Source organism: Falco rusticolus, chromosome 9 (assembly GCF_015220075.1).
Source record: "Falco rusticolus isolate bFalRus1 chromosome 9, bFalRus1.pri, whole genome shotgun sequence".
Classification (NCBI taxonomy): Eukaryota; Metazoa; Chordata; class Aves; order Falconiformes; family Falconidae; genus Falco; species Falco rusticolus.
The window spans coordinates 41,226,971-41,254,174 of NC_051195.1; the positions used below are offsets into that span (position 1 = coordinate 41,226,971).

The 27,204-nt window shown below is 51.4% G+C and overlaps 1 protein-coding gene across 2 annotated transcripts in view; it reads right to left on the minus strand.

Annotated features, from left to right (window-relative positions):
* Positions 1 to 27,204, minus strand: part of COL27A1 (collagen type XXVII alpha 1 chain) — a 159,511-nt gene that overhangs the window by 20,702 nt on the left and 111,605 nt on the right. The window contains exons 30-42 of one of the 2 annotated variants that reach the window (XM_037400496.1): positions 26,258 to 26,311; positions 25,254 to 25,298; positions 25,040 to 25,084; positions 24,763 to 24,816; positions 23,929 to 23,982; positions 21,459 to 21,512; positions 19,746 to 19,799; positions 18,914 to 18,967; positions 17,318 to 17,425; positions 3,199 to 3,252; positions 2,973 to 3,080; positions 1,469 to 1,522; positions 1,108 to 1,161 (exon numbers count right to left, since the gene is read on the minus strand). In XM_037400496.1, coding sequence (XP_037256393.1) covers positions 1,108 to 1,161; positions 1,469 to 1,522; positions 2,973 to 3,080; positions 3,199 to 3,252; positions 17,318 to 17,425; positions 18,914 to 18,967; positions 19,746 to 19,799; positions 21,459 to 21,512; positions 23,929 to 23,982; positions 24,763 to 24,816; positions 25,040 to 25,084; positions 25,254 to 25,298; positions 26,258 to 26,311 — 792 coding nt within the window. The remainder of the gene's footprint in view (positions 1 to 1,107; positions 1,162 to 1,468; positions 1,523 to 2,972; positions 3,081 to 3,198; positions 3,253 to 17,317; positions 17,426 to 18,913; positions 18,968 to 19,745; positions 19,800 to 21,458; positions 21,513 to 23,928; positions 23,983 to 24,762; positions 24,817 to 25,039; positions 25,085 to 25,253; positions 25,299 to 26,257; positions 26,312 to 27,204) is intronic. The other variant, XM_037400497.1, reaches the window with a different exon arrangement.

The following is a 27,204-nucleotide window of genomic DNA, read 5'->3' on the forward strand; positions in this document are numbered from 1 at the left end:
AGGCAGCAGCGTGAACAGGGTGTCCTGACACCCAGGAGCCTGAGCTGGAAGGACACATTCACAGCCCCAGCAAAGACGAGCCCTTGGGATCTCTTCCACAAACTCCTTTGTAAGCCATGAAGCTCCGGCTTGCACATGTACAGCTGCAATCGCACCGTGTGCCGAGGGAAAGCCGAACGCGCTCTTGGTGCTGGGGTGTGGAAAATGTGCGAAAGGAGTTTGTGCACCTTTCCTCCTCATGAGGACCCCACGACTGACCAGTCCCAACTACCATCGCTTCCCCGACCAGTCCCAATTACCATCGCTTCCCCGAGCAGTCCCAGTTACCATTGCTCCCCTTCCCGCACGGAGGGAGGGAGCGTCGCTGCTGCAGGCACGCGAGGGGCTCCGGCAAGTCCGGCCAGCCCAGCTGGGCTGTCCCTCAGCGCCCCGCAGCCAGCTCCGACAGGAAACCATTACAGCGTGAGTCACTTCTCCAGCCTGAGCTGGTTATGGCTGTGCTGACTCAGCAAAAAGGGAAAAACACAAGGGGAAAGCCACTGTGGGAAAAGGGCTCTGACTCAGGCCAGCTGCAGCAAGGGAGCTCATCAAGTGGCTGGGGGGGATGAGCAAGGTAAGGGGGCGGCAGGCAATGAGGAAAATGGAGCGAGGGCAATAGAGAGGAGACCAGCTCTGCCTTGCTTACGACACAGTATCAGCTGGTTTAAGCACAGATGGGCAGCTGAAGATAAGCTGGTTTGTGCAGGGTGTTGCTCTGGCTCCATCACAGAAAGCTACTAGCCTGATTTCTTCTGGCTTGGGGGTTGAGCAGAATTTCTGCGGATGCAGGAAAAACTCATCCCCAGAACGCATGCTGGCTGGCTCAGCCAGCCGCGCAAGGGCACGTGGTGTTTGGAAAGCGCGTGCTAGTGGCGTGGGTGTCCTGTGCGGATCTGCAGCAGCAAGGCTGCAGCACAAGCTGTGTAGGTGGCCCTGCTGTCGGGGTGTTGCCTCTACCGCAGGCAGAGGAGGAGGGTGCGGACGCATGGGTGTTACGGCAGCAGGACAGAGTCTTCAGCTCAGCCTCCATGCCATGGAAGAGGACATGGCTAAAGTCTGTGAACTTACCTTTTCCCCCTTCGGCCCTGGTGGTCCAATTGGCCCTGGTGGTCCTGCATGCCCCTGTGGAGAGCAGACAGCACATGAGGAGATGGAAAGAGCTGCCTGACTGAAGGTCCTCCCTGTTTTGCTGCCAGATCTTGCAAGCCCTGTGCTGTGCATCCCAGCTTTGGAGGGACATGTGGGTCATGGCAGAGCTGAACCAAACACATCTGGGGAAGTTGTGATGGTGCAAACAGAGACTAGAGAACTAAACTGAACTCAAGATCAGAAATAAATCATGGGTTAAGAACTATTTTGCATTCTGGGGTGGCAGGTTTCCTGCGTTTGAGAACAGACAGGAGCTGGAGGATGAAAATGAAATCCTTACCTGGTAACCCTTTAAGCCAGGCTCGCCTTGAGCACCCATCCTTCCTGGAGCACCCTGGAGAGGCAAGCACAGAAAGCACCATGAGAGTAGCCTGTGGGTATGACCTAAGAAGAGGATGCGCTGGACTATGCAAAGCTCAGCTCCACACGGGAGTGCAGCCACCTGTTCTCCTGGCCACGGGTGAGCTTTGCTGCGGCCATCTGAAGTGCTCTTGCTTGGCTTCACCCACTCATACATGGGGAGTGATGCTAGGAGTCCCTTCTATGTCTTTGCCAGGCTGTAGCAATAGGTCCCCCACCTCATTCACATTTGCTACCAGAAATGGCTGCATAGTGTGTGCCCTTCATCTGCCCTTCTGGATGCTTTTATATCCGAATTAGCTTTGTGCTAGGAAGTCCACCAGCAAGACCCTTCTCATGCATGACCTAATCCTAAACTGTTGGGAAGAAAACTTTTGGTGGTGGTTCGGAGGCCAGGAGTTTTCTGGGTTGTGATGAGGGCACTGCAAGAGCTGTTTATTGCACCTTTAGCAGACAGAACAAAAGGGTTTAAAGTCAGATCATCAGATTAAAGTGAATCGCAAACTTTCCATGTAATCCCATTTAGTGTGGAAGAAAGCTCTTTCCACAAGACAGAGACGTGTTCAGTCCAATAGACTGCTGCTCAGATGTTGCTTCGCTTCCTTATGAAATAATCCATGGAGGCTTTGCTAAGGAATATGAAGGGAGGATATATAAGGAGGCCATAATTTTTAGTGCAGGAAAACACTATGAGCAGAACCATTACTCCATCACTCATATCACTCATTTGCTACTGTTCTGAAACATCACCATGATTCCTTGTTCATAAATAACTCCTGCTTTTTCACAAAGTTTACCAAATCTAGTTTCCTTACCAGCCTGTAATGCGTGAGGAGGTACTCACCACTGCCGCTGTCCCAGTGCCTCATGTGCCTAAAGCAAATAAACTTTCTTCCCTCTCCGCCATACTGCTGTTGTTCTCCCTGCAAGCCTCACCTTCAGTCCCTAACTCAAACCCTTTCCCATGCTGTATTTCTTCTTGCTGCAAGTGTTTTAGTTAAGTAGATCAAGAGTGGGTGTAGAAACAGGGCAGAAGTCCAAGGCAGAGATCCTTATAACAACATAGTTTGACTTGGAAGCAGCTCTTGCTATGAGTGTGCAGTCTCAAAGGGAAAGATCTTAGTAAAAAATAGCTTATCAGCTCACTCCCTTCTCAAGAAAAATCCCCGATATTCCAGCCCATCTGGGGAGTGGTGAAGAACCGCCACGATGCAACGTGAGCTGGGTTCACGGGGCACCACCAGAACCACCCCCACAGAGGGTCTACTGCGCAAGGGTTCACCCTGCGGGTTGGTGAAACCCAGCTCACAGCACTTCTGTGCTCTGAAGCCCTGCTGGGCTCTCTGCTTCACTCAGGCCTGTGTCCACCACTGCTAGTCACGTTTCTGTGTGTTGCGTTCAACCCTTCGCAGAGCTCTTCTCACCATAGGTCCCAGGGTACCTCGGGATCCTTTGGGGCCTTGGTTTCCCTTTGGCCCCTCCTTCCCTGGAGATCCTGTCTCGCCGAGCTGCCCCTGGTAGCCCTTGCTGCCCTGCAGAACAAAAGCAGCGGCATCAGTGTAGGACAAAACCACTTCTACAGATAAATATCAAAGATGAGCAAAGAAAGGGAGATCCAGAGGAGGAGACGTTATCAGCAGATGTTCCTACCTTCTGGCCAGGCTTGCCCTTTTCCCCCTGTTTTCCTGGTTTCCCTTCTGGTCCCTAGGAGAGCAAAAAGAGCTGTTGGAATGGGAAAGCAAAGCAGTCCCATCCCAGCCAGCCACTCCCAGGCCACTTCCCTGGTACACTCAACCCTGACAGCATCCTCAGCCATCCTACGCTATTCCCGTGGCAGCTAACAAGGAGGCTGGGAAGTCACAAGGTTAAGGCCACGATTCACAGTACCACAGCCTGAGTTTGTTCTTGAGCTGCTTCAACCCATGCAGAAGGAAATCCCATTGCTTAACGGTGGAAAGGTCTCTGTGCCCACGTGGCTATAGGGCTACATGGCTGAAAGGTGATGTTCTTCATCATCAGATCACACATCAAATATAGGTGGGTGATGGAGAACTCTCATCTGATGTGCCCTTCTGTCCTCAGGGATGCAAAAGAGGGTTTTCAGAAGTGCTCCTTGAAGACAGCACCCGCTGAACCGCAAAATGGCACCTACCCAGACACTGCTACAGAAAGGGCTGAAATGTGGAAAATGCATTCACTCTGCCCCCCACAAAGCGTTTCCTCTGGTCTGCAGACAGAGCTGCCAGCTGTGCACGGCTGCTGTACAGAGCTGTATCCTTCACCCTCAGCTACGGCTGGGTTGGATATCAATGCTTTTTGCAGGGTTTCAGGATACTGGCAATGGGACCATTGCCTCAACAGCAATTCTCCTTGTTTTTACCTTGTAAAATGTTTTCATTTTCCATCTACCTGCCACACACAGCTTTCTGCTCACAGTGCAAAACCCTTCCCTCTATTTGTATTGTTATTACTGCAACACACAGCACATAGAAACTGCAATATACTGATCAGGTGTCTAGAAACGGAGCGGGGTGCAAAACTTCAGGCGGGACCCACAGCAAGGAGAGACGGAAATGCTGGCTGGCTTTGCACACCTAGTGTGGGTGCCTCACAGGCAGCAGAACCTGCCACCCCTCCTTGCACGCACATGGCAGCAATCAGCTGTGATGAGCAGCTAATTATAGCACACCCTCCTCAGGGAGCCCAGGGAGTTCATTTCTTCAGTGTTTGACCCCGTTGGCTGTGAGGCAGACAACATATTTTAGATTTGACAGAAAGAAGCACAAGCATCACCGAAGAAAATAACTCATGTTTTTTGGCAATTGCAACAAGCTTTTCAACAGCATCTCCACACCAGCACGGCATCTCTCCCACTGCTCTCCCGCCTCCCAGTTAAGGTGTAATTGTCACCGCCACTGATGCTGCAGTCTCAGCTGAACAAAAGCAACTTACAAAGGCAGCCGTATCGGAGGGTTTTCCAACTCTGATCTGAAACCTGGGCCTCCTAAGTGCCTGCTTGTGACACAAAGGAGTAATTTAGACTTACAGCCCTAAAGAATTGTGCCGGTCCTTCACTTCCCCAAAGGGAACAGCTCCATTTTATCTAAGTCAAACATTTCAAGAACCTACCTTGCCAACACTGTTAGAGCTTCCTAAAGGACAGGTCTGTGACGAGGAGTACACAAGTCCCGTTCTGTCATCTCTTCCATACTGCTCGGGGGTTTTGTTTGCTAGTTTTTGCTGCCTTTCCAAGAGATTGCTTTTGGAATTATTTTCCCACTGATGCTGAGCAGCTGCGATACAAGATGAATTGTGGGTGCCAAGCCTCCAGCATTACCCACGTGATTTACACTTTTGTCATGAGTACAGAGAAATGCCCACCAAGGAAAGCATCAGCCTGAGGGATGGCCATGCCCACGCAGCTCCGCAGCTGGCTCACCACTGGACCTGGTACCAGGTTGCTCAACTTCCCTGCATGTATTGGTTGTGATGGGTGTAGTGAAGTAGCCATAACGCTCACAGACTCTGTTCTGCAGCAAGACCATGATGCTTAGTGGCTTGAAAATTTGGAAAGCGAATAGTGGAATCACTCACAAAAGTTTTTTGTCAACACAAGATGTGAACAAATAAGAAAACAACTGGGATTTCTAATTAGTTGCATAGTGTTTTTCCATTGGCCTCCCTCGGCTGTGCAGTAAGATCTTTTGGAAGCACGGGCAAGAGATGTTTCTTGCAAATGGGAGAAAGCCGGTTTTAAGCTAAATCTCTTCCTGGCCCCAGTGATGGCCAAGGCCTTGATCTTCTCTGGCAGAGTAACTTTGCACACTCAGACATGCTCCTGAACTGCGGTGCTGTAACAGCTCTTGAAACAAATACTTCCATCCCCAGGATGCTGCGTTACACTGTCTGTAAAAAATGCAGACACCAGTGCACTGATGGTTCCCTTTTATTGTGCAGGGCAGAGGGACCCTGATCACAGGGGGAGGTCATGAGGATCTCAGAGCTACTTCAGAAGAGTCTGAAGTACAGCCTGGTTCCCCGCACCCAGACACAGCTCCCCTGGAAGCAGTGACTGAAACTTGCTTCTGCCCTGTACTGGAAAATGTCTTTGCTTTTTAAGAAGACAGGTTCAAGCCTTAAATCTTCCCATCTGAGAGACAAAATTTCCACACTGCTCCTAAAAATCTGCCATCATTCAACTTCATACCTGTACCCCTAATCATGAAGTAGACACTGGGTAAAAGTCACTTGGGAGAGGAAAAAAAAACAAAACAGAACCCCAACTTGATGGGGTCCTTGATGGTCCAAGCCCTGCTCACAAAAATAAACCTGATCCACAGAAGACTGTGCCATGTTCAAAGAGGGTCTCAATTTTATCTGGGTTCTTTCAGCTTGCCTTTCCCTGGTGATGGAGTGCAAACACTGATACGGGCTCCAGTAAACTCCCTGTACTGGGTTTTCCCCTTATGACGCATTGGCCTCATAGAGAGGGATGTTCATCCACTCCAGAAGGCTCTCCTGGGTCCTCCAGCTGGGGTGTGGCTCCTTCTACGTTGCCGGAGAAAAAAAATTTGGCAGCATCTCCAGCTCTTGTCAGTGATAGTGAGACCAGCTGTCACTTGCAGTAAGCCATGGAGATCTTCCTTTGAGCCTCCCTCACAGCTCTTTGCTCTCGTCTGCTGGTTAAAAGCTTTGCTGGTATAAATAAATGGGTCAAACCGCTGGCAACGCCATCAGCAGAGACGTGGCTTGGATCTTACAGCCTGAGTCGGCTCCTCGAACGGAGAAAGCTCTATCAGCAAAGGGTATTTCTGTGCTCTACCAGCACGCTTTCTAGGACTTTGGCCAGCAGAGCTCTGCTGGTGAGCGGGAAGCCTACCACATGTCTGATTTTCCTGGATGTGCTTTCTCCAATGGCGCAGGAATTTTGCCCAGATGAATTCAGAGGCAGTTCAACACTTGTCTGGGGTTCCCAGATATGTGATATCTCTAGTTGTGATGTTCCAGATGTGGTTGCTGTTTGTCGCAATCCCAGATGTTCACAGGGCACATACGCAGTGGGGTTTACACGGTTCCCAGAAATCACAGCACTCTCACATGCCACACGTTACACAGGCAACGACAAGCCCAGCAACAACTCTGGCAGCCTTCAAAAAAGGTCAGATCATTTTTCTCTCCATTCTTCTAACTCATCTGTTGAGGGATGGAAAAATCAGAGCCAGAACAGGGGGGGAAAAAATAAGGATAAGAATAAACTTCAGTGAGATTCTAACTTCATTCAGGGTCTCCAATGTACATCAGGAATCTAGCATCTTTTGGTACCTCTGTCACTGCAACATGAAGTTCCTAGTATTCTTACTCTCTTTAGCAGAGACAGCAACGAAGGGCAGAAAATGTACAAAAGTCTATAAATAAGAATAATTAATTCTAAGTTCTTTTTGTGGGGTTCCAACCAGTTGGGTTACTGTGCCAAGGCACTACACATTTGTTGCTTTTACTCTCAGAATTTGTACACATTTTGTTGTATGCTTTGGGTTACTCATTTGCTGAGAAAACAGATCTTTCCAAGCTTTTTCTATGAGTGGGATTATTTCTCTCTGTATACTGTGCTCTTCACTACAGATGCATAGCAGCACCTCCAGAAGGTGATGGTATTTGTGAACAGGGACAGTGGAAAGCAGTGGTTTTACAAAGTTACATGCCTTCAGGTATGCCAAAATATCCAAGGAAAGCAAAAAATTTATCACCTTAGGTCTAATCAAGTTTTAAATTTCATTGCCAGCTTTGATAAGAACACAATTCTACAAATATATTTTTTAGTATGGTCTTAGATATTCCCCTAAGGGAAAAGCGGGATGGTTTAATTTCCAATGCAAATTGATTAATTTTCAAGGTAAAAAAAGGCTTTCAGCTGCTGCTGGCCTTGGCAGCAAAGTCGAGTCTCTTGCACGGCACAGCAGTAATGTTTATTGGGAGCAAAGAGATGAGCAGCCCAGCTTTGAATTCTCAAGACATCAACAGTTCCAATCTATGTTACGACAACAACATCCACAACAACAAAAGGAGGAAGTTGAATGAACTGTGGAGAGATATGCCCTAAACGGAGCCAAGCATCAAACAGCGTTAAACCCGAAACTTCCCCACCGCCAGGATGCTGTTACGTGCCCTGCATCCGGGGAAGCGGCTACACGATGTGACTCACCGTCCTAGTTTGACCCAAGGGGAACGGTGGCTCTTGGCACTCCGGAGGATAGATCGCTCCGGCTTTGCTTGCAGACTTAGAGCACGGTGCGGGAGGGAAGCTCTGCGAGGGCGCAGTACTGACGAGATGGCTTCCCAAAGCCCAGCTCAGGCAGGCTCAGGATTACTTGGGACCATTGTGGAGCAGAAGCGTATTTTCTACTTTTTTGGGTATCATTGAGTGAAGGGTTGAGGTGTCTTCTCCCTACCAAAAAGGGTTGAGGTGTCTCCTCCCTACCAAAAATGAGGCAGGAAGAAACAGAAGAACCAGGAGGCAGCTACTGAGTAAAGAAAAGAAAGTGCCAATGGTGATGGGGAAAAAAAAAGGTGATAGTTTAGGCACTGGATGTAGAAAGGGCAGAAAAGCTAAAGCAGCAATAAAGGTAGGAACCATGAAACATAGGACGAGCATGCCCATATTGTTCAGGGCCCAGCCAGCGAGCTCATTTAAAGGGAAATGAAAAAGCCCCATATAATTTCCTACTGCTCAGCAATGTCTCCATATGAGAACCCCTACTTAATAAACTTTGATCGAGAGAAGCCTCCCCCCATGGAGGACAGTTCACAAGCACTCAGGAAATTAGCGGGATTATTGGGGCTGGGCATTTGAAGACATAAATGTTTCAGATTTATAAGAAACACATTTCATAATCACTCTGCCTAGCAGTAGTTTGGAAGGGGAGGAGACAGGGCAGCAGCTCCTGAATGAGTTTGGGGAAAGAAGAAAGACTCAACTGTTCTCAGGAAGAAAGACCTGATTGTACTGCGAGGTTCAGAGGGCTTCATGGGATCGCTGGGAAGCAATGGGCTCTTGGCCTGCCTGCAGAAACCCGAGTGGTGAGTGCAGGTAGAGCTGGCTGGCTGAACCCGCAGTAAAAGCGTGATGGGGAAATCCTATAAAAAGATCTCAGATGGAAAGACTACAGCTAGCGGCACTATGACTTTCTTTTCAGCTGAGTTCTTCAGCTTAAAATGTGGAATCCAACCCAAAATCTCTTATCCCAACCTCTCTGCTTTAGTGCAAATTCTTATCTGCATGCAGATGTTGCTCTGAAATACATCGCTTTTGATTTTGTGGACGAGGAGGTCTATTTAACCTGGTTTTTCTAAGTAGTCCCAGTGTAAGGCAGCAAAGAGCATCAGGTACAGAGTAGTGCTGTGTGCTCTGAGCTGGTCTGGTTCAGTCTGATAGCCCTGAACTGCCTCTAATTTGCTGTTTCTGGGAAAATACCTTTCCCCCCCCTCCTTTGTGCCTATTTCCTCATTTCTAAGGAAGACAGGAGAAAAAAGTGCCACCAAAAAGCTTGATGTTTGGGTGGGAAGTGTGGGAAAAGTGCAAGCCCTCACATCCCCACTGAGCTGTGAAGCTTTCATACTCAATGACACCAAAATGCTCCGAAGACTTCCCAGTGCTGGGAGCTGACAACTGGGAAGAAAGGAATAGCGGGAGCACTTGGGCAGGATAGCTCTGATTTACACTGACAGCAGTGCTTGTGCTCCTTTCTTCCTCCCCCAGAGACGAAGGGTTAATATCTTCCTTTTGAAGGACACAGATGCCCTGGGGTTGTGGAAGAGGAGGGGAATGAAATCCTCTCTTGCAATAAGGAGGGGAATCTCGGCGTAACTGCCCAAAAAGTGCATCTCCTTCGTCTGAGTCAGGAAAGAAACTGTGCCAAGTCAATGGGATTTATTTCAAATTCTGGCTCATTTTGACTCCTATTAACTCTAAACGAAGACCAGCTGGGATCAGCCTGCCTGCCCCAGCAGCAGAGAGCAGGCAGAGCTGGCTGACTCGCTGCAAGGGTGAGCACCCCGGCTGCAGGCAGCGGCTCCCCAGGACTGGGAGAGCTCTGTGATTCCCCACAGGATTCCCAGGGCTCACAGGCAGCCCTGGTCTGCTCCAAAAGTTTCAATGGATTTGGTGGGCTGAGTCACAGATACCAGCATAGCAGACAAGGAAAAAAGGGAACACCCCCACCCCCACCCCCCCGCAATAAAATCTCCCAAACAAAATCCAGCATGTATCTCTCCATAAAATGGGATGGCTAGGTTTCCACGGAAAAGGCTGAATGAACCTGGGGATATCAGCGATGCACTGATTATTAAAGCAAAAGAAGGAGAAACTGATTGCAGCTAAGGGCAGATTTGCCCAGGGATGACAACACGGCTTCTAGAAGGGGAAGGAAGACGGGCCTGTGGGCTGCAGCTACAGCACTTGGAGAGGCACTGACCCTCGCCCCATCCCAAGCAGAGCTCAAGCAGCCTGACCGCATTCCTGAGCAACAACCTCACTTGCCTTTGATTTTTGGTGCGAAGCAAATACCTGCTTCAGGTTTTTCTGGATACTGGTCCACGTGAGCAATGATGCTCCAAGGCTGTTACACACTGACACACCACGGCCAAGCGCAACCACCTTCAGCTATAGGAACCGGCCCTGCTGATGTAGCAGGAACAGGAAAGGACAGGCTGTAGGGCAGGAAAAGTTTGTCCTGTTGTGTCCCCTCCTCCTGTGCGGAAGGGGTAGCTGTGGCTCAGGATATGGATCATGCCCAAGCCCAGGAGACATTCAGCTCTGCAGCAAAGGGCCATTCCCCTTGGCAGGCACAGCCGTCTCTGGAAAGATCTACTGAGCTGTGTGGCCCGTGAGCCAACACAGCCTGTCCCGAGACCCTGTGCGGGGCATGGGAGCAGGGCTGGGGAGCGCCCGGCCCCCCTTTGCCACTGACTGACCTGCACGACCCCAGGCAGATCACTTCACTGCTCTGTGTGCCTACTGTTCACACGTTATTCAAGGGCAAGATCAGGAGTAACAATACTCATTTCCTAGAGCGAGGGTGTGAGGAGCTCGCTGTCACCACTGACACGCTGCCGGGGCTGGCACAGGCCCCCCCTGCACACCGAGCCCAGTATTTTCCATCCCTTCCTTCGCTCAGTCGGAGGGTAACTCCATGCCTTCCAGTTGAGGGAGTTTAAGAAACTTTTTTCAAGTAAGAGCTCCACAGACAGCCCATAGACCAGGGCATGAAAACCAGCTTATCCAGGAAACAACAGCTCAGCATTTTATCAAAAAAAGCATAGATTCCTGCGTGGAGAGCAGAGATTAAAACCAGCAGTGACTCCAGGATTGTCCTTCAGCAGCCCCAGTGTTTTCAGGGGGCTGAATGCCATGCAACTGGTGTGGCGTTGCCAGCTGTCGCTGAGCTCATGTGTTTGGAGTGAATGGCTGGATTCAGCAACAGCAGAGCGAGGCACTTTGTTGCAGAAAATCTTTGAATCATGTTTCAGTGGCAGGAAACAGAAAAGAACAAAGAGAAAAAACCATTCTGGGACAAATTCTGCTGTAGATGATGTTTGGACAACTTAGTAATAGAGCTGTGTGTCGGATGAGAATGAGCTCCTGCTCTGCCCTGGCATCACAGGGCTCGGCAACCAGCCCCATCTCAGCTGTCACCACAGCACGCTGTTTCTGGAGCAACTCTGCTAGCTCCAAGCAGAAGGTCCGTCCTGGCCAGCAAGTCCTCCTTCCACTTTAGGAGTGTAGCCTGTAGATGATGGAGAAACAAGAACACAATGGGAAGGCTACTGTCTGCAGGACAGCACCCAGCGCTGTGTGCGGAGCTGCAGCCGCTCTGGGGAGCGATGTGGCCGAGACCCCAGTGCTGGAGCCAAGAGCCACGAGTTCACCCACTGCTCCGTGGCTTTATCCTTTTCAAAGCACTGTGAGTTCCCTCAAAAAACCTTCTCAGATCTCCACCCCAGCCCAGCTCTGTCACTCTACACTCCTGGAGAGCAAACCAAAGGACTTTGGACCTTGTCGCATCAGAGCAAAATGATTTACCAGCCCTTAGAGCTCTTTTGGTCTGCTGGTGCACATCTGCACCAGGCAGCAGTGCCGGCACATGCAGCCAGGTCTTCTCTGATGTAATTATTTATGGCGATTTATACTATTGGAGCATCTGGCTCAAAGCCTTCCGAGTCCTGACGTGGCTTGAATGACACTGCAGATAGGATTTCAGGTTAAAAAGGAAGTGGAAAAAGAACTCAGCTCCCAGTTTTGCTGCACAACGAGGGATTTTCTTGTTTCAGAGCATGTTGTATTTCATTACTTACAGGCTCTCCAATTGCTTTCCTGGAACTGTAAAAACTTCGCTATCAGATGTCTGCCTTGTACGACAACCAGCACATTACAAAAACCACAACGCACAGCTACGGAGCGCAGCTGGAAACCCACCGCCTCCCTCCTGCCAACTGGCCTGGGCCATTCGCACAGCCACCGGCGGAGAGTTGTCCTCCGAGGAAAGGCTGAAATGTCGTATTTTCTGTAGGTGGAGAGGAGAGGCAGTGGAGAGGAGCACTTCTGCAGGGGCTGCTCCAAGGGACTGCTTGCCTGCGTCCAGGTTGTTGGTTGCATACCAGTGACTTCAACCTTTGGCTCTTACCAACCCGTGCTGCGCAGAGCAGGGCTGACTGGCAGCCAGGTCCTTTGCAAACGCACGTTACTCTCCAGCAACGTTCCTTGGGTGTTTCAGGCTCTGTAGCACTAGCCTCTCCCACACTTACAGGTCGGCAGATAAATTACCTTTTTATTTTGGCAAACTACACCGTGACACTTGCATTGCTGATGGATGCCTTGCCAGGGTTCGATGGGCCGTCGTATCTTCCCGTCTCCCCACAAGCTGTGGAGACATACCCTTGTCCTGCCTTGCCTGTACAGAAAGTCGGGATCTCCAGCAGGCAACTCCTGCTCCCTGCACTGTCGACCCCGGGATCTGCATCTTCAGGCTGCCTCTCTGAACAGAGATGCCCAAAGGGTCCCTGCTCTGCAAGGGGAAGAGATTTTCAGCTCTTTGCTGGTCGAATGAGCCAACCAGAGGTCAAATGGCCAAATTCAGAAGAGAGTCAAGATCAAGGGAAGGCCACAAGTTTGTATTAGAAGATGGAAACTGCTGGGAGGAGATGATATGTGAGACAGCAGCTCAGGAAAGGTGCACATCTCTGATGAGATTTTTGAAGTCTCAGGGGGTTCTTGCACTCCACTGTGTGTTCATGCTTCAGGCACTCAGATTTCTCTCTTATGACCAGGGGGACAACTGGCCCATCCCTGGGCTGAGCAGGAACTAAAACTGAACGGAGCAGTGTGAACTTGGACAAAGTGACCAAAGATAGAGGATACTTGCATATCTCAGCTCCAGCTGCCTCGATTCCTGCCAGCCACAGCTGTGAGACTCATGGACCATCTCAGTTGCCAGGTTTGTTTGCTGAAATCCACTGGCTTTGAAACATGTACAAACTACCCCTGGAGACTCGGCTGGGGCCTCCCTGCTGCTTTTGTTTGAGATTTAAAACCACAGTGGAAACTGGTTTTCAGATAGGTTAATGCTGGGAACAGCTGAGCCAAGTTAAAGCTAATGATCTCTGAAAAACGTTCCTTGAGCACCAAGGAAAGTTTGGTTGTGCTCAGTCGGTAATGTGGTACCGGCATCAGGGTGGCTTTCTGCAAAATGCAACCTCACTGGGTAAAGCCAGACGTGTCCCTGCTGCAGGGACCCATCACTGGGCGAACGTCTCTTCTCCTGCGTGACCCAGAAGGGTGGCACAGACCCTTTATGCTCCCCCCAGCTTCAGCACCGGCGAAGGTGCTCCAGTACCTCCCTGCACCGGCCACCTCCCAGGGAGCACCATGACGTGCAGACTGAGCAGCTCCCTGCTCCCCAGCCCTGGCGCTGGCCTCTCGCCACGCCGTGTGCGCGGCTGGACGTCTGCGAAGTTCCCCAGCTTCTACCTGCGGCTACACGGGCCGCTGCCGGCACCAGGCCTTTGCCCCAGGCTAGGAGGTGCAAAACAGGCTGAAAATGTACCAGCAATAAAGGCAGATCATTTCAGAGCAATTAGGCACCTCATTTCCTACATCTGCCAAGAGGACACTCCATAGTGAAGTGTCAGTTCCTTTAGACATAAGCAAAATAAAGATTAAGACTAAACATATCCTTATGTTTAACCTAAGGAAAAAAAATCTTCAAGAAGTGGTGTAGCTGCAGGGACTTGTGATGGAAAGGGTTTGTGCAGAGGCTGCCGCTGTTTGTGGAGGGGGTGTCTCTGTGGGTCCCCTCTAACGGCGAGGCAGAGGGCAACACGGGGCCGAGCCAAGCAGAGGAAAAGCTTGCCTACACGTCTGTGACTGCAGGTGGGCTTCCTCAGGCTAATATAAATGTCTCCCAGCAGCAGGTGAGGAGCTACACACTCCCAGATGGAGGTCAGTTTGGTGGCACAGGTAACTGGGCAGATCTTTGTGCATGCCTCCCGCTAATGGCACAGAAGGACAGCATCTCCCCTGTCCCCTTCGTAGCTGTGCGGGGTATCCCAACAGTATCAGAGCAGAAGCAAACATCTCCAGCCCAGGGAGGAGTCAGCGGATCCAGGGAGGAATGCCGTGAAGCCCAGGTGTAAGGACTCCTGGGTGTCATGCCAGGAGAGACCAAATGAAGACGCAATAGCTAAGGACGAAGTTCTCTTTAAAACCATCTATAAACTGAGTACTGGACAGCATAACACTATCGTATCGAATGTATTGAAACCATATGCAACACACATAACGCATAAACAAAGTGTCTGCAGCACACCCAACCCAACATGCTCCTCCCTGCCATGCGAGTGCCGCCACACCTCCCCCAGGCAATTTCCATGTGCTCAACAAATCCTGGACAGGAGTTTGTCACCGTGTAACCTTGGCACTCGCCTTTGGGTGAAAACCTTCAGGATATTTCCCTGACAAGATTTTTGTTATCTTTGTCCAGCAGCCTTAAAAACCTGTCTATCGTACACGCTTGTGGTGGGCTGTGCCCATGGTGGCTTTTGGGCATGTCTTGCAGAGGTGGGCTGACCTGGTATTCCGGCTTCCAGTCCTCAGCTGGAAAGGAGCGGGTTGCAGCTATCTCCAGCAGCTGGCATCTCGGAGCTGCAAGCTTTATCTCGGCAGAAATCTAAGGAAGATGCCAGTAATATTTGTACCTTTTCTCCACGGAAAGGCAGGAGAAAAGTCTCAAAGAAAAAAATGGAAAGAGAAAACCTGTTTGTACTTCTGTCAGAAGACTTCCATCTTTAAATTCCCCCAGCAAGTACAGGAACAGCAGCCTGCAGATGAGGTAACGCCAGGCACTGGCAGGGCAGGCAGGGCTGTCTGGAGCCCGCACAGGTCTCAAAGCCTGTATAGCCTTATGTCTAAACTCAAGCAAAGCAGCATATTAAAATAGTAGATGGAAATATAGCACTCCGCAGTAAAAAAAAACAAAAGGGAGTGATTATGAGCAGGAATCTTGGCTCTATTGACTTTTTTTTTAAATAAAACAGAAAACGGCATCATGTTCCCAGGGACATGCTGGCAAACAGCAGGGATGGAGTCTGAGAGAATCTATACTTTATACTCTATAACTTAATATGGCTTTTGCATGATTTTAGTATTTTTATTGGTTCTTAAAACATGCACAATATAAACACGTGAACCAGCCAGAAGCACTGCGCATGGAGGACCCGGTGCTGAGGGCAGCTGACTGGCCGTGCCAGTCTGCAGCTGGGAGGGACCTGGGATACTGGGGACCACTCCTCGCCCCGGTATTGGTTCCAATCCTGCACAGAGCTCCCTGTGGGTACAGGGGGCTGTGGCCAAGGATGGCCTTATTGGGGCAGGACTACAGCCTTATTATGCACATTTATGGTGCTGCACTGCAGTATTAAGCCAATGTTTCCACTTTCTAGTCGAGTCAGTGCTCAAATCCTAACCTCAGCCCAAAAATAACATAAATCCATCCCCTTTGCTGCTTCCATCCCCTCACACCCTTCTCCCTGTTCTCCTTTTAGCCAGCCACAATGTCACTAAAGGGAAAAACAACATGCCTCAACATCAAGCATCCACCCAGCGCTCAGAGGTACCTGCCTGCTCTGCTGCCACCACCCAGCCTGGGAAGGGCTTTCAGAGCCACCATCACACTTGTGCCACTGGCTCCTTCTCAGGTGCTGGGATGCCCGCCTGCCTCCCGGGAATGGGATGGGGTGGGAGCCGCCGTGCTTGCTGGCTGCACGAGGGGTCAGACCCGTGTGGCGGGGGGGCACGGCCGCGCTGGCCAGGCTCCCGCACCCGGCTCCATTGGCCAGCCCCTCATGGAAGGAGCCTCGCCAGTCTGAGCTGCTGGCAACTGTGATCCGCAACAACAAACACAATGAATAAATCATGTCGTCAAACTGATAAACTCCACGTTTCAAGCACAAGGGCCTGAGCTGGCTGGCAGAGCAGCCACCAGGGCGCTGGGCAGAGCCATCCTCCATCTGACACCACCTCATGAGCCCCAGGCCAGACCCTGACCGACTCCTCCGGCCCTGCAGCTCTCACCCCAGAGCCAGAATCACACTTTTTCTTTCTATGGCACTGAGATCAGACCTCCAAGCAAGCCAGAGATGCCTAGGATATTCATTGAGGATTCAGGAATAATGTCCTGCTAATTTATTCTATTTGTTTTCTCTATTTAAGGTGGAAACCTCAGAAGGGAAAACCAGAAACAAGCAAGAAATCACCAAAGAGAAGCGAAGGAAGGCAAAAGCTGGCCATTTCCAAACTCCAGGCCAAGGTCAGCTGTGGCAGCCAGAGGAAACTCAGCTCCTCACAGTCCCCTGTGCATCCCTCTCTAACACGCTGGCAGGTGGTCCGTTTTACAGACGCAGCAGAGAGGCACAGTGTCCCAAAGGCCATGGCAGACCAGAGAAGCGATCCACATCTCAAGCGTGTATCCTGACTGAAAGACCAAACCATCTCCTGAATGTAGTTTTTTGCAAAATATCATACTTTACAACATTTGCAACAAGTCACATCTCAGATGCCTGCCTGCCCTAAGCAGTGTGTGGCTCACTGCCTGCATCTCCCTCTCGGTCTGCCCCCAGGTGTTCTGCTGCAACGCAGCATGTCCTGTGGCAGTATTGTTAATGTCTGCTGCAATTACTGCCCTTGTCAAAAAAAAAAACCACCCCAAAACAAAACCACCCCCCACCTCCCTTATTTATTCCTTACTGGAATAAATGCAATCCAGTTTAAATGCAATCCAGCCTCTCAGATACAAGACTGCAAACTTTCTTTCATCTTCTTATTGCAAAAGGACCACATCTTTCCAGAGGAGCCATTTGCCCTCTGCCGCCCAGGGCTCAGCTCGCTGCGTGCCAGCTCTGCGCCGATGCCCCAGCTGGGAGCAGCACCGCACCTCTGGCTCACGCTGCGCCATTGGGAAGGTGACCATCGTCCCGCACGCAGGGATTTTGACAAAAGCATACAGCACCCTGCTGATCACTTTGGGGCAAGATGCAATGGCTGCTTTGGAAACCAGGGTGCAGGTGGCCCTCTGCAGCGCCCAGGAGCTGTGCGGGACCAAGAGCCGTGCCCTGGTGACCCGAGGTCCGCACACGCTGCCTGTGCGCCTTGGCCAGGGGAGCCCAAGTGCTGCAGGAACTCAGGGACTGGCTACGGGGGCGAGCGGTTTCGCAGACTCACTCGGACACCTGTGATGCCGGGATATCCAGGAGGCCCTTCTTTTCCCTTCAGTCCTTCGTTGCCTTTTTCTCCTTTCTCTCCTTCCAGGCCTTGCTCCCCCTTGTCTCCCTGCGGAAGAGAGGAGGATGGGAGCTTTTCATACCCACACAACACACGGGTCACTGTACATGGCTCTTGCAAGAAAAAAACCCACCACATAATTAATATTTCAGGAGTCTGAGAGGAAGAGAGCCTGCAAGCAAAAGGATGAATGAGGATGAGTCATAATACACTTGACATTTAAAAAATGAGCAAAACCAGGTTTCTTTTTTTTAAAAAAACTCTTGGCTGGAGGAGAAGGAACTCCCTCATTACACAGGGTAATCTGAACCACTTTGCTTCTCTTGCAACAAGGCCTGAACCTCCCACATGAATGAGACAGGCAGACAAGACCTGAAAGTCTCCCTTGCCTCACCCAGAAGCCCTGAGCTTGGGATGCTGAAAGGTTTTTAATAGGATGGGTTTGTCTGGAGCAGCCGCTTGGCTCTTGCTGCCAAATAGGAATCAGCCCAGGGCTCAGACGAACACTGTGAAACAGTGTCATCTAGCCCCGCGAAGAATCTGTGGTCCCAGCAGTAGGTATCATGTCAAATCACTGTTCTTACAAGTGATGGCACAAAATTTTATGGAGACAATAAAAAAGGGCAATTCTGTACTGACAGCAGGACCTACGCTTGTGCAACCAGCCAGCCTTGACAGAGTTGTTTTCCCCTTGCACCTGCGTTAGAGAGAGCACAGCAATGTCTCTTCTGGTTAAACAAATGCTCCTGCAGTCAGCTTGGGCTCTTCTACTGCCCAGGGACACATTCAGGTCGAGAAGACCTGGTTTGGTTCAAGAGCCCTTCGGGACAGGTAGCAGTGGCAAGAGAATAGAGAAGTCAGTCTTTAAGGAAGAGTCTTTTCGTCTAACGGGCAGAGATAAGCAGAAGCAGAGACACATGGCAGACAGTTTAACTAGAATGAAGCAATAAACTGCATTGTTGTGGGAATGGCTGCTTTTTCTTTCCATGGAACAAAACTGTTGGCCTGCTGGGGAAAGCCGGCTGTGCAGGGACAGAAATCAGAGCCCCGTTGCAAAGGCAAGGTAGCAGCTTGCAGCAGATGGAGAGCACAGGGCAAGCCCTGGGCGAGCACCTGGGGCTCTGCCAAGAGGAAGGGGCTCTGGTTTCTCTACTTGCTAACGAAGTTCTGGTCAGTGGCCCAGGGGAGAGGGATGGACAAGTCTTGATTTCCCCTGCCAGGCCCAGGAATTCCTGATTGGTTGGAAATTTAATCTGTAACAACTCAAATAGAACAGACAAATTGTTGGAAAGTATATTTTGAAGAACTTGACCTTTCTGGAGATCTGATTAGATGCCAAAAATGTGGGTAGAGGAGTCAAACAGGAGGAGTCCATTATGCGTGCTTGCAGAAAAAAATCCTTGGTGGGAGCAGGGCAGGGGCTTATTGCACAGAGGACCCAATAACCCCCTCGGCTTCAGCCTGGCCCCGGGAGTCACGGGGGCCTGAGTGCAGAGATGTGTGAGAGCCGCAACGTGCCACGAGAGTGAGGTTTACCTTGATGCCGTCTGGCCCGGGTGGCCCGCCGTCCCCTTCCAGCCCTGATTCTCCCTGCAAGGCAGAACCAGCGCCATGAGGCTGTGCCTAAGCGTGCTCCTTCCCCATGCTTTCTGCGGCTGAGTCCTGGCAGCAAGTGCGGCTGCCGCGGCAGGAGCCCAGCCCTGCACCTTGACACATGTCCCATCTCATACCCTAGTGCTGAACAAGCTCTTCCTGGAGCAAGAGCATGAATACAACCTCTCGCTTGATTCTGAGCCATAGCTCCTGCTCCACAGCCCCCGCTGCTGGTCCTGCAGCAAGACCTCCTTCCCCGCGTTGAAAAGGGGGCTCAGTCTGCATTCATTTAACCTGGGGCTTCCCCATCCTGCCTCAACAACTGACCTTAGTCCTGAGAAGGGACATGAGCCACTGCTGGCTTCAATCCATGCATTCATCCCATCCCTGGCTCCTGCCCATGCCTGCATAGTGTAGCCAGTGTTTCCCTGCTTAATGCCTGCTCCTGCTCCGGCGGCTCCCTGCCCCGCGCGGATGCAGGCTCCCGGGAACAGGACGGGTCTGTTCCCACACTGCCCCTTTCATAGGCGAGGTTGTCACCGCGCTTTGCAAAGCAGCGCTGCAGCACCGGGGAGGCTCACATAGGGTGGTGAGCCCAAGCTGACAGGCTCTGCAAGGAAGGTGCTTCCACCACCCGCAGAAGAAACAAGGGCTGTAAAGGGTTATGGGATGCCCCGAGCTGAGTCTGGCTGCCCAGGCTGAGGGTGAACGGCAAACAGAGCCCCTGGGGAACTGCTAAGGCACAGAAGCCCTACCAGAAGGTGACCGTACTCACTCTTTGTCCAATAAGGCCTTGCTCTCCAGGGACTCCCAGCTGGCCAGGATCACCCTAAAAAGAAGGAACCACAGATATGGAGACAAGCTGTTCACTGACGGTGAGCCAGCAATGAAGCACTTCCCATTGCACCCCTCACTCTGACTTTTTCTTTCCTTCTGCCACACAAACACCTTCACTTCAGTTTGCAAGGGTGTCCAAAGGACAGGTTGGCATCACCAGCACCTCTGCTTGCCCAGGGCCAGCACACAGCTCACAGGCTCTGTTGCAGTGGTGCTCAGCAGAACAGGGGCTGAGGAGCGCTTCGTGCTGCCTGCACCTGCAGGGCCAGGAGATGCTCCCTCAGCATGGCCCTTCAGCAAGAAAGCGGCGATGCCGGGTGCAACGCCATGTTGGGAGCAGGCACAGCCAGAGCAAGGGGGCAGGAAGCTGGCTGCTCTTTGAACCTCAGCGCGACTGAGGAGGGCGGAGAAGGACATGAATCTTTGATGGCACCAAAACGAGGGAACCAAAGGAGTTGGAGCTGGCAAACAAACGGATCTTGGCAACAGGCTCCAAGGTTGCAGTTTAGCCCAGAGGGTACAATAGCCATAGGGCAGCTACTTCCCATATGTGCCTGTCCAAGCGAACTGCTTTGCCAGGAAGAGAGCTCAGGAAACAGAGGCATAAAGAGGAAAAAGGTCTGACCGATCCATACATCTCATCCTGCAGAAAACTGGTCTGCAAGTGATGCCTGCCCAAAGCAACCCCAGCCTGTCCCAACACCTCCCGTCTTAGGAGGAGCAGCAGCATGGGACTCTTGCCCCCCAACTCCCCAGCAGTGATGTGCTGTGCTGCCAGCGGGTAAAGGGGTGTCTGTGCAAATCATCGCGTCCTGTTCCCAAGGAGGGCAGCCAGGAGCACAGGAGCTGAAATGCTCCTGCAGTATCAGGACGCCAAAGACACGGTAGCTCCAGAGAAGTGTCAGATGATTTGCCAAGGAAAACATGGCAAAGGATGGGGCTGGGGGTGGGGAGTGAAGAACAGCAAAGAGGAAATTGCATTTAATCCCCACACAGAGTCTGTTCAAAAGCTCTGCACACAGGAGCGAACCTTCAAACCAAGCGGAAAGGGGCTTAGGATAAAAAAAAAACACCTCTGAACTGCTCAGCACAGGGACCTTGTTCAAACAAAGAGATGGTTTTTATAGGCCTTTCCATGTGGACAAGAAGGTGCATTCATGGCTCTCAGCAGGGCACCCTTCCCCCATAACTGTCAGAGGAGCTCAGTCCCCACACTGCTGAGGCTTGGAAACTGTGGCAGGACCTTGTCTGAGGGTAGTTTCAAGTTTGAGGCCTTCCTAAGACTCTTTTTGTTTGAAGTTAGAAGCTGCTGGGATCTCTGGGTCTTGAGGACTTCCCTCTCCCCTCAGATTTTGGATCTGCAGAAGAGTCAAGCTTCATTTCCAAGCCCCTTCCCAGCTTTTGAGGCACAAGACCCCTGGGACGGTGCTTCTCCCCAGCACCGACAGCAACCCCCTCACTATGGGGCTCAGGAATTTGTAACTAAGAGCTTAAATTCTACCCAATTTTATTTTTTAATCTATCTTTCGTTGAATATGCTGTCTGCCATGACTGCTGGAGGGTGAACCTGCAATGTTACCCAGTCCTGCAGGAACAGCAGTTGCTATTATCTCCCCAGTTGGACAGAAATTGCACAAAGGGTTTTTCTTACCTTCATGCCAGGTTCACCTGCAAGGCCAGGTTGTCCCATTGAGCCAGGCGGTCCCTGGAAAAAACAAAGATAATGAAAAAACCCCATTGTAACCAAGTAGAAAGCAAGATCAAAGTCATAATTCCTTTAGCAGAGCTCTCCTGGGACAGCAGAGCCCTGGTTGCAATGTAATTACCTCCCTGGAGCTGGCTCAGGGTACGCAGCATCAAAGCAGCCCAGTACCCCTCGTGCCTGGCTCCTGGGAGGGCTCTGCTCATCGGCCATGCCCCCTCCCTCTCCCCAGCCTTCTCTGCCAAACACCTCTAACTCCTTCCAGCCTCTCTGCTTTCTAATGTTAGCAATCACACTGGGGAGCAGCACTGGGACTAGTTGGGAAGGAAGGGAAAAGATCCAGAATTATACTTGAAAGCCCTTTCACAAGGGCTCAGCAGGTTGGCTGACACAGTGGATAACAAAAATGCTCAGCTGTGCTCTTGCTCCCTGCAGCCCCGCTTCTCCACTACTGCTGGTGTGAGCACGTTCTCCTCACCACCGGTCTCGTTTTGGTCAGGGTTAAGCCTTAACACAGCCTCGGGGTTCGCAGGCGCCCTGCATGTCCCTGCCTTTGCAGGAGCAGCTGCCCCAGAGGACACAGCTTCAGGCTGTGGGAGGCAGGGGCACAACGGCGCTGCCAGCTCCAGGACAGCTAAAGCAGCCAAGAACAGCAAGGTTACACCAAACCCTCCAGCACAAACCTTGGCCAGATTAGTCTTGACATCCATCACCCGCTTTCCCTGGCTGTAATGGGCCAGCAAACACAGGAATGCCAGCGCCTGGGCTCGGACCAGAAACCCACAGCCCAGGGCTGTCGCCAGGCTGCACTAGCTGAAAGCAAGTGGCTGGCTCCTGCCTGGTCACGGACCCTGCTAGAGGGGCTTGGCATCCCTCAGAGAGCCTGAAGTAAATGCCTGACCTGGAAAACTATGGGAAGTAAGACAAAAAGATGGAAGAGGAGAGAATGACCTTGCAAACTGTTCTTACACAGTGTCCAGCCGCCACGTGCAGCCCTGTGATGGAGGGGTCATGCTCAGCAGCTATCTTTAGTATCAAGATCAATTGGGAGCTTTAATCTTTGTACATTTTCTACTACTTCTGGGAAGCATGGGGAATGAGGATCTGTAAAACAAGCCCAAAGATGGACAGCAAAGCTTGTCTTTAAAGGATTTGAGTGGTTTATTTACTTATGGTATTTGCTTTCCGGACAACAACCTCCCTTCTTTTTACAGTTGGGAATAAAGGAAAAAAGAGCACATAGTCCAGGGAGCACTCTGCTGCCCAGGGAATAAAGCCAGTTCCTGGCTTGCTGAAATGGATTCAAGCAGAGGAGGGAGTAGGGTGCACGTTGGGTTTATGAACAAATGGTCAAGTCACGCAATGAGAAAATTCAAGCTCCAATGAAAGCAAAAATCCTGCTTTGGTTTCTCCAGAGGTGCCAGTGCAGAGAAAGGCTCCTGGAAGAGACACAGATTTGAATAAAGCTCTGTGCTTTCTTGGTTGGCAACATCCAGAGCGGCTCGGTAGCAGCTTTCCAGCTCCCTAGTGTGGTTTACCACGCTGAGAGCTTGCTCCATCCAGTCTAGCAGCCATGAGAATGGAAACTTTCATGACTCATACACTTTGCAGTAGACTACATTAAAAGCCACCTTTGCTGCTGTTTCCACAACCGAGTGAAACATCATGTCTATATTACCATGCGGGACCTATGGAAAGGAGCTACCCAAGGGGAACTGGCACATCTGGTCTAAAGAGCCAAGACTATAATACTTCAAGGGGAGTGAAATCCAGCCAAGACTGCGGATGAGTTAGGGGGAAACCACAGAGGCATCTCCTGCGCTCCATCGGGGCACTGTTTGGCAGCTGCTGCTCCTTTGGTTATGGTGTGTTTGTGCCACTGCTTCATGGCAACAGCAACCCAAGAGCAGAGTCAGCAGCAAAGGCATTTCTCTGAGCTTCCTCCGCTGGCTGCAGCGGCTGTGATGGGGCTGCCACAGCAATCCAGGCGGGCCAGCAGAACTGCGGCTGGTCAGCACCAGCACCAGCGCATGGGAAAGGAAAAGCCAGTTTTCGGTTTGAATTGCTGTCGTGTTAGGTCCCTGACCCTGCATGCTAGTGCAGAAAGGTGGTCCCTGGAGTGGTCACAGAGCCATGCCTGGGACATGCTTGTCAGCGTGGTCAGCTTTGAAATGTGTCTCTTGTTGTGAAGATGGGTCTGTGCATCTACCAACTGGGTGTCTATAGCCTGTGATGAAAACAATACTCAAATTTCTGATTTTCGCTGTTGACTTTGGAAGCTGACTTTCAGGCTTGAGGGCAATCCTTCCTGCTCACATCCCCCGGTGTGGAAGGATGTGCCACTGCACATTTACTCCTCCCTCAGTCCCGCCACTCCTGATGCACAGGGAAAACAAATAGGAGCAAAGATCAGACTTACCTTATGCCCAATTTCTCCCAAAGGTCCAGGTGGCCCCTGTGGTCCTTGTGGACCCTGAAAAACAGAGACACAAGGCTCTTTTCACACAGTGTTCATTTCTGAAGGGCTATCATTTCCATGGTCTGTGAGATAAAACAGCAGTTCCCTCCCACATCACAGGGAGCGATGCAGCATGCAAGAGATGGCCAGTGAGCTGGAGAGGCTGGCAATGGGTGTGCTGGGGCACCTTAGCAGGCAAACAGCTCAGAAGGCCCTTTGTCATTCTGGCTCCCATCTAAAACAACTGCAGTTGGCAACCTGAAAACACCTGTTTACCCTCTCCCTTCATAGTCTAGGTCAGTTCCCACAGACATAGACAGCAGGAGATGACCCTTTTCTGGCTTCTGTGGTCCTGTTGGCGCTCCGTGGGATCTCTGTCTTCATTTGTCATCTCCCAGTGCCTCCCCCAAAGCTGTGGGCTCAGTTCTGACACCATCAGCCTCCTTCCTGGTCCCCCTTCTGCTCTACCTACCAACGCAGTCCAACTCCTCCTGTGCATCTGACCCAACCTGGACCTTCTTTTCTCCCTTCCCTTCCAAAATCCAGCCCAGGCTGTATCCTACACTCTCCTCGGTTGATTCATGGCCCCCTTTTGATTTCCAGGGGTCTGACCTTGTCTTCCCTTCTGCATCCTAGGACTCTAGCCAAGCCTTTCACTTCTCTGACCACACTGGAGTTGGCAAGGACAGAGAAGCTGGGAATGGGGTAAGTGGTGGGGAAGACAGAGGGAAATAAATGAAGTTTCTGTGTGTGTCTAAGGAAAGACAGACAAAGGGAGAGTGAAAAGACACTTGCCGGGTCGCCTGGAGCCCCTTTTGCTCCTGGAGGTCCAGAAGGTCCTTGGATACCCTAGAAAAATTACAAGCACCAAGGTCAGCTCCAACCCCATAGCAATCCTTCGTGCCTCTCGGCAGTAACGTGCATCTCATACGCGATCCAGTAAAAGGAGTGTAGAGATGGCCCCCTAAGTGTGAGACACTGTCCAGATGCTTCCTCCTGGACCAGGACTCAAAACTTACGGACTCGAGTGAAACTGAGGTAACAAAAGGAAGCGCAAGGGATGGACACTTACTGGGAAGCCACGTGCTCCTGTCTCCCCAGTCTCACCCATCTTCCCCTGTGAACACACAGTTACAGCAGTCAGCAGCCGGCAGTGTGCCGAGACACCTGCGGCGCTTTGGCCCGGAGAAGCTGCAGTCCCCTGGGCACTGTGTACATGTGGGTGCCCCCCAGGGGAGTGACGCCAGGCCAAGTCTGGCAGGCACTGGCTCTCACGGAGGACGTACCTGCAGCCCCTCGGGCCCCAGCTTGCCTGGCTCCCCTGGGCGGCCCTGCAAAACAAAAAGACAAAGACACGTGGCAGGGGCACAAACTACTGGTGATGCTCTTCTGCCCCAGCCCATCTGCTTTTGGATTTTAGTGCATCAAATATCCCCTCCAGTTCCTTGAAGCTTTTGAGAGGCCAACTGCCCAGCATCCTGCCCTGAGGAACACCCCAACCAGCAGGGAGTGTGGGCAATGAGCTGCATGACTCAAATTTTTTTGAGCAAACACGGCTTTGGAGGAAGCTGGGATTCTCAGGAAGACTTGGCACATCCCTGCCTAGCGGTGCATGAAACAAGGGGAACTCCCCATCAAAACTACATCCAGAGGGCCATGCGTGCTGTGCAGGGGATGGAGTCTGCGACCTTCAATGGTAGGACAAGGGTCCAGCTCTGCCACACTACTACATCAGGCTGCTGCCAAAGAGAGAAACTCTCCCATGCACCCATCTCAGAGCCAATGGTGCAGCAGGCTCACCCTGGACGAGGGTCTGCTTGGGCAGGGTGCCTGCCAGGCTCTCTTTCTCTTGCCCTGCATTTTGCCTATCGTGACCAACATGAAGTGCATCAGAACAGACACTCATTTCCTTAGGTCATATTTTAACCAGTACTGTTAACTTGTTCTGATTTTAGTGCTACGTTCAGATGTGACAGTCAAGCACACTCAATCGCTGGTTCAAGTTACTCCCACTCCTGTGAGGGATTCTATTATTTTAGCAGTGGCCCTTCTATCTTTGTGGACTGCCTCTGTATTCAGCGTCTCAGACCCCAGCAGCAAGGGCTCTGATGCCCGTGTTGGACAGATTTTACTCTGGCTGCACGAAAGACCCATCCCTGCTGGTTGACCCTCATGGCGTTATTGACGATCCCCTGTTCCTGGAGGAGGATGTGACCTTAATCCTGCCCAGAGCATTTCACCACACAGCCAAGAGCAGCCTTGGCCAGCCCGGGCACCCACTGGCACTCACCTTGGCACCTCGTGACCCTGGCTCGCCTACTGGTCCATCAGGCCCTCTGGCACCCTGGAAAAAAACAAGAGAGGCAAAAATAAGAACACAGAGTATATGTCTCACTGGAAAAGACAGCAGTCACCCTAGCTTTGGCCACCAGCAAAGTTGATGAGCTCAGTCCTGGTTAAGCCAAGCCATACCTGGTTGGGCTGAGCACAGCAGCCTGGAGCCCAGGACTCAAAAGATCCTTTCTGTAGTTTGTTGCTTCATTTCTCACCATTACCAGCAGACAGCACCAAAATATTTTTTATTCCGTTAAACCAACAACCAGCCACAAACAAAAGCCAGAGGAGAAAAGCAGGCCAGGCACAGCCTTATTTCCAGAGAACAGTTACATGACAGCAGTTTTGCAATGCACAGCCTTGCAGTTCTGGTCTTATTGATAGCAAACCTCTTCCTTCCTAGAAACTCTGCTTTTCCACCTGCCCCTGCCCTTAACTCTTGGCATACCGTGCAGTCTCATGGTCACAGTCAAGGCAATAAACCTACAGAACGTAGAGGCACACAAGCCCCCACCATCTAGTACCTTCACAAGGAGCAGGTGTATTTGCTGGCAGCTGGACCAAGCCTTCTGCTGGAGTTACCTGCTATTTAAGGAACCGGCTGCTGTGAAGGATCAGGCAGGTGCTCATGCATGTGCGTGCTGGGAGCAGCGCAGCCTGCCGTGCCTGCTTTGGCACGTCTGGTCCTACACCCGGCATCTGCTCCTGGGCGTGCGTGCACCAGGCACGAGGACCTGGGGGAGCTGTACGGGACACGCACGCTGCTGCAAACACTCACAGCACGTACGAGAGTCCCGACAGTGAGCGATCCTGGATGTGATAAGCTAAAAGTGCACAGTTCATGGTACGGCTCGGGCATCCTTGAGGAAGGGATGGTCCTTGTTCTTCCAGAGGGTTCTAAGC